The 11,623-nt window shown below is 36.2% G+C and overlaps 1 protein-coding gene across 2 annotated transcripts; it reads left to right on the top strand.

Moving 5' to 3' along the window:
• The first annotated feature begins 1,387 nt into the window (after positions 1 to 1,387).
• On the top strand, positions 1,388 to 2,668 carry LOC111199445. Of its 2 annotated transcripts, none has more exons than XM_048736635.1 (3): positions 1,388 to 1,769; positions 1,872 to 1,991; positions 2,323 to 2,668. In XM_048736635.1, the coding sequence occupies exons 1-3, from the start codon at positions 1,695 to 1,697 to the stop codon at positions 2,563 to 2,565; spliced, it is 438 nt and encodes a 145-aa protein (XP_048592592.1). In that variant the 5' UTR covers positions 1,388 to 1,694; the 3' UTR covers positions 2,566 to 2,668. The 2 variants fall into 2 exon arrangements, with proteins under 2 accessions (XP_048592592.1, XP_022545244.2); XM_022689523.2 differs by having other exon boundaries at positions 1,394 to 1,769; positions 1,857 to 1,991.
• The last annotated feature ends 8,955 nt before the right edge of the window (positions 2,669 to 11,623 follow it).

The following is an 11,623-nucleotide window of genomic DNA, read 5'->3' as shown; positions in this document are numbered from 1 at the left end:
ATACACCCCTAATAAAACTTTTTGGTCATTTTGATATTTGAGGTCTATATTTGTTATAAAAACTTTTTTAGGTCTATCCTAGGGAATTTCTCTTTTGTAATTACAACTAAAGACATGTATAGTTTTGTATTAATCTGTGATTTAATTTAATATAATATAATACTTTTTAAAAAAAATTGATCTTTCAGCAGTAAAATTTTTCAATTTAGAATATTGTATATCACATGATTTAAAATATGCTTTCACTCAAAATTTAAAACAAATAAAATAAATTATTGTAAATGAACTATAAAATTATTGTGTTTTAAAATGTTTTATAAACAATTAGTAATATTGTAAATGTAGTGAAATTTTTTGTAAATTAACAAATTTGAATCATGTAATCCGCGCGTAGCGCGGAAAACGAATCTAGTTAAAATAAAAGTAAGAAATAATTCTGAGATCGTACAGTACAATACTTATATATTTAAAATTAAGCGAAAGTAAATTTTAAATTACGTATACTGTGATAATTTAGACGTTTGCTTATGGTAGGAAAGATAACGATAGAGAATAAAACAGAGAAAATGGTAGCAACGAAGCATGTGAAACAATCACTGAGTAGCTAGCTCCATGCTGAACACTTACGGTCTGCTCTCTTACGCACCTTTCGGAGTGAGACAAACGTAAAGATACAACCCGTGATACCTCTGATCTCTCTTCCCTCGACACTTCATCTTTTACTATCAACATATATGCAACACATTACACATTTGAACTCGCTGATATGTATTTATCGGTTGGATTATTATGGCTAATTCACAGGCGTATCTGACATCTGGAAGTTTGCCATTGTTTTATTCTCCTTTCTCGTTCATCGATGTGTGCTCAAACTGTCTTATTTTAGTTTATGCTCAAGATCATTTACTTGAAAGTTGAAAGAATATTTTTTTTTCCTTACCAACAAACCTTTAAACCCGTGCTACAAGTTAGTATTTTCTTTTGTCAGAAAAAGTTAGCATTTTCTTTCTTCAAAATATTATTTAGCTTAGTCCCAATAAGTCTGATGGGTTTAATCAAATATTCAAATATTTATTTTTTATAAAATTAGGAATATAATAATATAACCAAGAGCTCTGGCCTCTTGATCTAGTGGTAATAGAACTCCAGCTAGAGAGTGTCCGTCCTGGGTTCGAGTCACTTTGGTCACCTTCTCGACTATAACTGTGTGTGCCCGGATGGAAAATTTCGTGGGGATTAGTCTAGGTTTACCGTCTGGGATCCCCCACGAACATAAAATATATATATAATGTATGGATAATAAGTTAAATACAAATTAATGATTTTAATGTCCACACACCAATTATTTTCATATTAATATTTGAATAGATTATTTTATTCGCTTTACAAATAATATAGTACTATAATATGAAGACATTATATAATTTATTTGTCAAACTATCTAGAATCAGAAATCAATACAACACGAGATATATAATCTTAGACTCACTTTCAATTTCAAATAACCTCTAGTCCGCTAATTTTACTATTTCTAATCTTATTTGGTTTTTGATGTTTCAATAAGCTCATCACCAAGATGTATGTTCGTGCTAAACGACAAAAAGATGTGTGTATATATAGATCCCGAGATATATTCTTTAAAGCTCAAAAAATAATAATCTTTATCTCAAAGAGCTCAAATTATTGAGAAAGCTATGGTGGCTCGTGGACAAAAGAAGAGGGCACGCCAAGAGAAGCCTCATTTCCTTAATCCCAGACACTCTAAACTTGTATGTATATTTATTATGTTCATATCCTTATATATGTCATTATGTGTGTGTGAATTTAGAAGCTTTAGTCCGTGAGCTATTTTTTAGAGTAACCATGAACAGAGCATGGTCGATAGCGAAGCTCTTTTATACATAATCATGCTCAAACTCAAAATAGAAGCTCTGCAAAGGAAAGCTGAAGTTTTCAAGATCATCAAAAGAGAACCTTTACACCAGTTTCAGGTTCCCCTCTCCTCTCTTCTATACATATTGCATAATCATATATTGATAAATCTTTGTATGGTCAATTGAGAGCCTGTTTTCGTCATTTGAAACTCTGTGATGAGTAACCTTGATGTGCAAGTCTTTTCACCAAATTTAAATTTGATCATACAAACTACAGAGCAAGTAGATCTATAATCTTTTGAAGTTAAATTAGCTATCTTCTAGGCTTTTAGTTCAAATATCAGCATGACGTATAGAGGTATATACATGGAGCTCTATATGAAAGATTACTACGGCCAAGTCAGTGAATATTGTTTTATATATTATAAGTTCTTGTGAACTTTGGTAGGATGTAAAGGTGGAGAAGATTGGGGAAAAGTTCCAAGTAAAGATAAAAAGTCTAAAGGGAGACGATAAGCTTATTAACATTCTTGAAGCATTTGAAGAAATGGGGTTGAGTGTAGCTCAAGCAAGGGCTTCATGCCAAGATACATTTGTCATGGAAGCAATTGTTGTACCTCAATCCAAAGACAAGCTGTGGAGCGTAGATGATATGACCGATACTCTGGTTAAAGCACTTTACCCACTGTAATAATATATTGGAAAAGGGAACTAAAGAAGAAAAAAAGAAGCTCAAGAATGTAATTCTTATTTTCGAATTGGGACTTTGAATATATATGTCGTTTTGAAACTCAGTTCAGATTCAGTGTTGCCCAATGCAAACCATAGAAATCAAAATGTAAACTGATGATTATAATAATTTACTAGAAGATTAAATATCAGGTTAAATCATATATTTTTCCATAAATAACAGTTAAGATGAAAAGTGAATAGTGAATGAAGATGATGATAGAGGAAAGTCATTTGAACTAAAACGTTATAATAAAAAGAAGTTTCAAGTAGAGGATCATGACAAAAGAAAGTCAATTTTTTTTAACTTTGAAGGTATCTCAAGACCAAAACCACGGAAAAACTCAAACTAATCCTTAAAGAGGTGGTGTGACCCATGGACTCTCATTTCAGGTATTCAAATTAGGTTAAAGCATGGCTCCATAGAAATCTAAAGCATAGCCTCATATCCGCGTGAAATGTAGTGGAGTACCTCCGAACCCGAATTACTTAACACTCTGAAACCTGCCTACCACTAGAACACCATATTGTAGTTCAAAAGAAAGTCATTAAAACAAACCAAGAAAAGATTCGGATGTGAGGGATTATTTCACTATCATTAGCTTTCGCAGAAAATTATGAAAAAGTATAATACAATCCCTGCAAGAAGAAAAAAGTGCATGATACACCAAAAAGGTATGAAGTTTGTAAGATAGTGATGTTGGTAAAAATAATGATGGTACGGAAGCAAAATTACAATAACACAGAAATGATTATTCTATTTTCTGAAATGGTAAATACAGAAATGATGATTTGTAGAGTTTTAGATCGATTTGCCTTAGGTTTTAACTTTCTTAGGTTAAGGATTGATTTCGATTGTTTATGGTTTAAGGTTCGAGATCAAAATCAAAACACAAACAAAGACACAAGACACTTGTTCACCCGGTGTTCGCTGATATACTCACCGTGGAGGGAGACGGTATCCCTCAACTGCTTCACAATCGGATTTGATCAAGTTACACAAGTACAACAATGGTGAACTTTGTGTACAATCGAAATAATGAATGAAAGAGTTAGCAAGCTTATCACTTTCCCTGTGAAGCCGGAAAGTCATGCCGGAATGATCCAACCTGATCATTTACCGCTTTCATGACTCCGTCGATCTTCACCTCGTGATCTCCAAGCTAAGTTTTCTACTCTCTCCTTCTCGATCTCTTTATTTTGATCTTCTCCACCGTGCAGTGATGATGCCAGCTCATGATTTTGTTATAACAAACTCGTCAACTTGCTTACCCGAAACGCACCGTTTCATTTAGCAAGTAATCTTTTAGACTATTGGACTGAGACTTGGGCTTCATATCTTTCTTGCAGGTTTCGGACAAGTCTGGGCTGTGGAACACGAAGCCCACTTGGAGTTTGGCTGAACAAAACCCACAATCTCCACCTTTCAAACAAAACACCAAAGTGATGTCTCTCTCTTCAAAACCCTAACCTCATGTTTCTCTCCCTTTCTCTCTAAGGCGATAAGTCGCCTCCACTGCATCATCCTTTTGTTAACGTCTACCAGAGCCACCGCTTAGGTCCTTTGACTCCAGAGAACACCCATCTCAACAATGTACTCTCTGTAACTATTCTCTTCTTTTCTTCTCCTTCTCGTTTACATCATTTTCCGATGTAAACCCTTATTGGATCTTCTGCCGACTAATCCTTTCTCTGTTTCTCCTGCAGATCCAGGATTATTCAGCTTCAGTCTCTGACCATAGCTCTCTGCATGTACCAGAACTGAACTGACGAAACTTCAACAACTCTGCATGTATCAGATCTGAACCATATTACCTATCATCTGACCATAAAAGCTTCAAGCTTTTTCATCGCCGAACCAAATAAGTCTTCTATGACCTTTCTCTTTCTTAGACAAACCTTGAAAAGTTTTCAGGATACTGACGATGATTGTAGAAATCTTTTTCTGACTCGGATCTTCTTTCTGTTTCAGGAAAACTGAAGAGACTCCACCTGAAACTGAACTTTCCCAGAGAACTCCACCTTGCTTCCAATACTCGGGTAACGAATTTTTTCCTTATTCTTCAAGTTGGTTTGAGAAACATTAAGATTAAATAATATCTGATGTTTGATATAATCTAACCTCACCGTCAATTTGGTTTTGCGAGATAACCAACAACGGAGACACATCGTTACCCGAAGCCGCTTCTTCCTCATAACAAGTTCACTAGCTCAAAACAAAGCCTGAACTTCGGACCAGGTAACACTGTAGGTAAAAAATTGCCTGGATTCTTGCTTGTGTGTATCTTGTGTAGGATAATATCACCCTGAGCAACAATGTCATGGATGAAGTGATATTTGTTTGCAACATGCTTTATTTTTTCGTGAAAACTCTGTTCTTTGCTAGAGCTCGGGAACTCTGTGAATCACAATGCATCTTGACACTTCCTGTTTGTAGACCTAGTTCTTCCCATATAGCTTTTAACCAAACTGCCTCTTTGGTTGCTGTGGAGAGTGCCATATACTCTGCCTCAGTAGTCGATAGAGCTACAACTGATTGTAAATCTGATCTCGACGAAACTGTATTACCCCATACCTTGAACACATAACCAGTAACTGAACGTCATCTGTCCAAATTTGCTGAATAATCTAAATGTGAAAACCCTTCAATTGAACAAACAGAACTCTTAACAAATGTTAAATTGGTTTTAGATTCACCCCTCAAGTATTTAAGAATCCACTTAATTACTTGCCAGTGATCCATTCCTGATTTGGACATAAATCTGCTCACAACCCCCACTGCGTGAGCTAAGTCTGGCCGGAATCCCTTCCATTTTTGCAGCTTGTTCTAACGCCTCTGCCTTGGTTAGACTCTTCAATTTGAATTGAGGCGCCAATGGAGTTATGCCTGGCTTAGAATCTTCCATTCCAAAACACTTTAGGACTTTCTCAATGTAGGACTCCTGAGATAGCACTAGTGTTCCTTTCTTTTTGTCGTGTATAATGCCCATTCTAAGAATTCTGGAAGCTTGTCCCAAATCTTTCATTTCAAACTCTCTGCTCAGTCTATCTTTCATCTTTTGGAACTCTGTCTTATCTCATGAGTTTATCAACATGTCATCGACATAAAGCAATAGCAGATAGCCTTAGGAGCATTGACACTTCTCATGTAGACAAATGAATCATAATCGCTCTGTAGGAACTTTTTTTCTTCATAAAGCTGTCAAAACGCAAATTTCATTGCCTTGGAGACTGTTTTAAGCCGTACAAAGATTTTCTCAGAAGATACACTTTATTCTCTTCACCTGGTTTCACATAACCTTCAGGTTGATCCATTAGAATCCTCTCGTCTAGGTTTCCATGTAGAAACACGGTCTTGACATCCAACTGTTCCAACTCATAATCTTTATTCACCACAATTGAAAGCATTAGTCGTATTGAGACGTGCTTGACCATTGGTGAGAAAATTTCGTTATAGTCAATTTCTTCCTTCTGTGAGAATCCTTTTGCAACTAGCATACTCTTATGCCGAAGATCTTTAACTCCAGGGATACCAGACTTATACTTGAAAATCCACTTGCATCCCACAGTCTTCTAATCTTTTGGTCTCTCAGTAAGATCCCAAGTGTGATTTCTCTCAAGTGAATCCATTTCATCATTTGCAGCATTTTTCCAGTGTTTCCAGTATTTGCTTCTTTTAGCTTCGTCAAAAGATTTAGGTTCTTCCTTCTCTATTTCATCTGCCACTGCTAAAGCGTAAACAACTATGTTAGCATCCTGATATCTCGACCATGACCTCACATTATGTCTACGGACTCGATCTCTTGCAAGCAGTAGTTATCAACATACCCCATAGCTTCAATGTTTTCAACAAACGTCAACTCTTCTGACTCATCATCACTTTCTGATTCACTTGAACTTCCTTGATCCTCTAAGCCCTGTTGAGACATACTTGTGTTTCCAGGATTTGATGTTTACCATGTTCATAGTTGGGATCACTAGGTCCACGAATCAAACTGGGACTGAAAGAGACTTTCTTCGTTGATTTTTTGGTTTGTTTGTCTGTGCATCTGACCCATCTACGCTTTCTTCTTGTTTATGAATTATCGTGTCCTTGTAGATTTCATCTTCCTGAACACAACATCTCGGCTTGTAGTAGACTTTAGGTCTTCTAGAATCCATACCCTGTAGCCTTTAACTCTAAACGGATATCCCAAGAAAACTCCTTTCCTAGCTCTAGAACTCGTCTTCTCTTGAGTAATATGAACATATGCCGTGCAACCAAATCTTCTCAAGTGTGATAAATCAAGCATGTTCCCAGACCAAACTTCCTCTGGTAGTTTGAAGTCTAAGGTTGAATTTGATGTCTAGATTATCAAATACATGCTGTAGAAGTAGCTTCTGCCAAAAACCTTTGTCCCAAACTAGTTTATGCGAGCATACTCTTTACTTTATCCATGATGGTGCAGTTCATACATTCTGAAACCCCATTCTGTTGAGGCGTGTAGGTGCAGGTTTGATGCCTCTTGATTCCAACATTTCTACACAACTCATCAAATTGATTGTTGCAGTATTCCAGTCCATTGTAAGACCCTTGATTCTTTTCTTTGTGTAGCTTTCGACTGCCTCTTTCCACTCTTTCAACTTGGAGAACTCTTCATCCTTAGTTCTTAGGAAATATACCTAAACTTTCTTTGAGAAGTCAACGCTTCATCCTTATTTTCGGAGTTGATGGAGAACCCCAAAGATTTAAATGAACATACTCTAGGATGCCTTTAGTAGTATGCTTAGCTGTAGGAAAGCTTTGTTTGTGTGATTTTCCCACGCAGCCTTCGCAAAGTTCTAGTTTTCCCACTTCAGTCTTTGGTATGAAACCTTCTTTTACAAGCAACTTCATGTTCTTTGAACTCATGTGGCTCAATCGAGAATGCCACACTTTTGTTTTGTTATGAGTAGCTTCAATGACATTTTCTTCACCTCGTGACACTGTTTCTTGTAGATGGTACAATCCATTTTCATATTTGCAAGTGATCACTTTATGTCCTTCTTTGTAGAATGTTATGGTGAAGTCTCCACCTTAATAGTTACATCCTGACTTTTCTGGCATTCCATAAGAGATTAAGTTCTTGCTCATGTATGACATATAGCGAACATCTTTAAGAATGATTACTGCACCATCTTCATTTGTAATTCTGATCTTGCCAATGTTTTTTATTTTGCATTATGTGTTGTTCGTCATTAGAAATTTGCTTCAATTTCCTTCTTTTAGATCAAATAGGACATCTTTGCCTAGTGTGATGTGAAATGTATAGTCTGAATCGAGAACCTATTTTTTTTTTAAATTTAAATTAATTATGACATATTTAAGAATCATAGTATAAAATACAAATACTTTTAAAATTAATTCTGAAGTTTTATTTTTGAAAAAAAAAATGTCATTAATTGCCAAATATGAAATTTTTGCAAACTTCAAATAAAATGTTTTTTCAGAAACGCTCTTAGTTATCATCGCTCCTCGTTTTCTTTGTCGTCTTTTTCACCACCAGTGTTCGAACTTGGTGGAATTTTTTTTTTTAATGTTTACCATGATCATATTTGTAGACTAGTATATCACAATAAACTTGCAGGCACTTTTTAAAACATTTTATGATTTTGTTAGGATTGTTGGCTCTCATATCATATTAAGAAAAAAAAAATTGAAGAAATTATCTTCTTAAGGTTAAAGGATAATTAAGCACTTTTGAATTAAAATAAAAACAAAAAAGGTTAAAGGATAATGAAATAAATATATTATGGCAGACCAACAAAATCTTATTTTAAGGCGAGAATTGATTTACTCTGATCAATTAGAACTTAGAATAAATTTTCTATGCATGCCCATATCATCAAAAAGTTTATCACAACAGAATTCCAAGTAATTAAATTTGCGAAAACAATTAAAAAGTAATAAGTCAAGCCATAAAGTTCAAATCCCATGCAACTCTTCCAACATTTTCACCATTTCACTCAGAACGATTAACATTGAGTTAATTTCAGTTTTGCATAATACAATATGCGTATAAATCTAAACAGACAAGTTCAGAAAAAAGGCCTTTCGTGTGAAATAAATTAGCCTGAAAAAAGTCACCACGAAGTATTAGTATATATGTTCCAAATCTAACATTTAGAAGTAGGCCTGGGCATTCGGGGTCCCAAACGGGTTTCGGTTTTATCCAATCGGGTTTCGGTTTTTCGGGTTTATCAAAATCAGCCCCATTCGGATTATATGAAAGTTCGGTTCGGGACCGGTTCAGGTTCTATCGGGTTCGGGTCGGGGTTAGTAAATCTTCAAAGAACCGGTACAACCCAATATACTTTCGGGTTCGGGTCCCAATCGGTTTTTCGGTTTAAAAGTACCTGATTTTTTACCTATTTTATAACCGAAACATGAGTAAACTTTGTTTTTCAGTTTTAAAATACCTGATTTGTACCTATTTTGTAACCAAAACTTAAGTAAAAATCGATTCAAAAATAAGGAACATCAACCGTGATCATTCAAAATCAAACGAAAAGTAAACATATTTACTGATAAAAAGAAAACCAAATAAATAAAAGCATAAAATGAAAACCAAGTTCTCATGAAATGAAAAACATTGTTTAATGAAAACAAAATCAAAATCTAAATACTTCAAGATTCAACGGCCATCTTCAACCATCAACCTTCATGTAATAGAACCACCAACCTTCATGTAATAGATAAGTATTTTAGATGTTCAATATTTCTTAGTGTATTTTGGATACATATTAGGAATTGAGATCATGTTTGGTACAAGATCTTTTCGAGGTTTTGAATGTTTCGGGTTCTATCGGATATCCATTTAGATTCGGGTTCGGTTCGGATAATACCCATAACCCGAAATACCACAAAACAAGATCCATTCGGTATTTACGTCGGGTTCGGATCGGTTCGGATTCATTTTTATCGGATCGGATTCGGTTCGGGTTTTCGGGTTCGGTTTATTTGCCCAGCCCTATTTAGAAGTCAAAATATATACAAGGATTTTTTAATCATAGCCCATTGGTTTTGGCTTAATTTTTTTTATGAATTGTTACGATTACAGTGCATCAAATGATGCTTTTCATTTTTGAATATAATGCAATGTAAACGGATTCAAACTTCAGTTTAAAATGATAATGTTTTGCTGCAATGGAGAACATCTATTGATTTCATCCGTACTTATACGTAAAGTAAGTTTGCCTTTGGGCCTTGGGTCCTGCTATGTTAATGGGCTAAGTTAACTGAATCTTACTCCAATTTTAGGAATCAAGATCTTAGAAAAGTATTAAAATTATTTATTTTATTTTACTACAAACGCCGTCCAGAAATGCCATCGGCATCATCTTTATTAATTGTAGACCTTTTTTCAAAAAAAGCTCTCATTCTCTCTCGTGTAGACGCCGTTCGTGAAACACCTCTAAGCTCCGGTGACCGTGCAAGCGGCACCGGAGGCGTCACGCCTTCTTCCTTTCCTCATTTTTCTTTTGCTTTCGTCCTTTCCATCTCTCCTGGGTCAAGATTCTTGTCGCTCTGTGCTTTCGTGGTCACTCCAGAAACTCGCTTAGCGACGGATGGAGACGACTTCGGACTTTTAATGGAGGGGCGGTGAGACCTTAGGCGACACGGCAGAGACAAGAGTCGGCGTTTAGGGTTTCAGCTTTAACCAGATCCAGTTTTCCCTTTTGGAGATCTCCCGTTAAAGCTGTTTGATGTTGGCGCGTGACGAGGCGTGACAGTTCTTCCACCATGGATCTACCTTTCCCCGGCGGCGGTGTGACTGTAGAAGGAAGAATACGACTGGCAGCGAAAGAGGTTCCGATCTCTGAATTTGACGCGCGGATTGGATCTCAACGATGGACTTATCCTTCGGAGAAGAGGTCCTTGCCGGAGACGCGCGGTGGAGAAGTGCTCCAATGGCGACGGTTCAGCTTGTGACTGGTCCAATTTTCGATCTCTACTCTCTTTCAAGCTGCGATGTGGAGTCCTCGTTCCGTTTAGTTGATGTCAAGGCCCGCTTTTCATTCCGGACAGTCACGTTCGGCTTTAGGCTTAAGGTCGGGATGGTGTGACTGAAGGGATGGATTTGCGGTCGGTCTGCGCCCTTAGGTGAGTTACTGTTAGTCCATGTGCTGAAATCACATTATATGGAGGCTAATAGTTCTGAAGCTTTACTGGTCCTGACTGCGGTTCAGAACCCGACAACTCAATTCCATCCTAGCGCTTCAAGGTCTTATTTATACGACCAGCCTGTCAGTACGGAACTGTTCCGTTTTTTGGCTTAGGAGCGGAGTTTTTCAAACCGGTGGTGACACATCTATTCAAGGAATGCATCGAAAGATGAGGAGTGTTGTTCATGTGCCCCAATTTTATCATATAGAGATCAATGCTATGGTTCAATATTGGTCCTTGGATAGTGCTTGTCATCTAAGGGGCATAAAGCTCTCGTCTCGTGGGGTCTAATTAGGTGGTTTAAGAACCGGCTTCTTCTGTGTCTTGGAAGGAGTTTGTGTTCACTGGGGGAAATTACAACAAAGAATTGCATTTGGTAGTGTAGGATCCAAGCAGTGATCTTAGATGTTACTAAATCTCTTTGTTTGTAAGTGAGGTTTTAAACACTTGTGTGGTGTAAAAGCTTTGTACCCTTATTTGGTGAATATAAAGTTGATGTTGAGTTAAAAAAAAAAAAAAAAATTGTAGACCTTTCCCCTCAACCAGAGACTGAATTTTGTTTACTACTTCCATGAAAAATGCACATGCACGTACCATTAGTAATTATTATCAATCCATTTGAGAAAATGATGCGACGATAGAACAAAACAAAAAATTGAAAACATCATTTTGTTTTAATTAACAGAAATCCAATATTGACAACACATATATATTTGACCAAAAAGAAAGACAACACATATATGCTCAAGAAAAAACTAGTGTTTTGATTTTCTTTTCATATTTTTTAATCAGCCAACACTCGTACGTATTTAACCAGAAGAACAACAAAATACTT

This window comes from Brassica napus, chromosome A7 (assembly GCF_020379485.1).
Source record: "Brassica napus cultivar Da-Ae chromosome A7, Da-Ae, whole genome shotgun sequence".
Classification (NCBI taxonomy): domain Eukaryota; kingdom Viridiplantae; phylum Streptophyta; class Magnoliopsida; order Brassicales; family Brassicaceae; genus Brassica; species Brassica napus.
The sequence above is the reverse complement of the archived record's forward strand: the minus strand, read 5'-3'. Positions and strand labels throughout refer to the sequence as shown.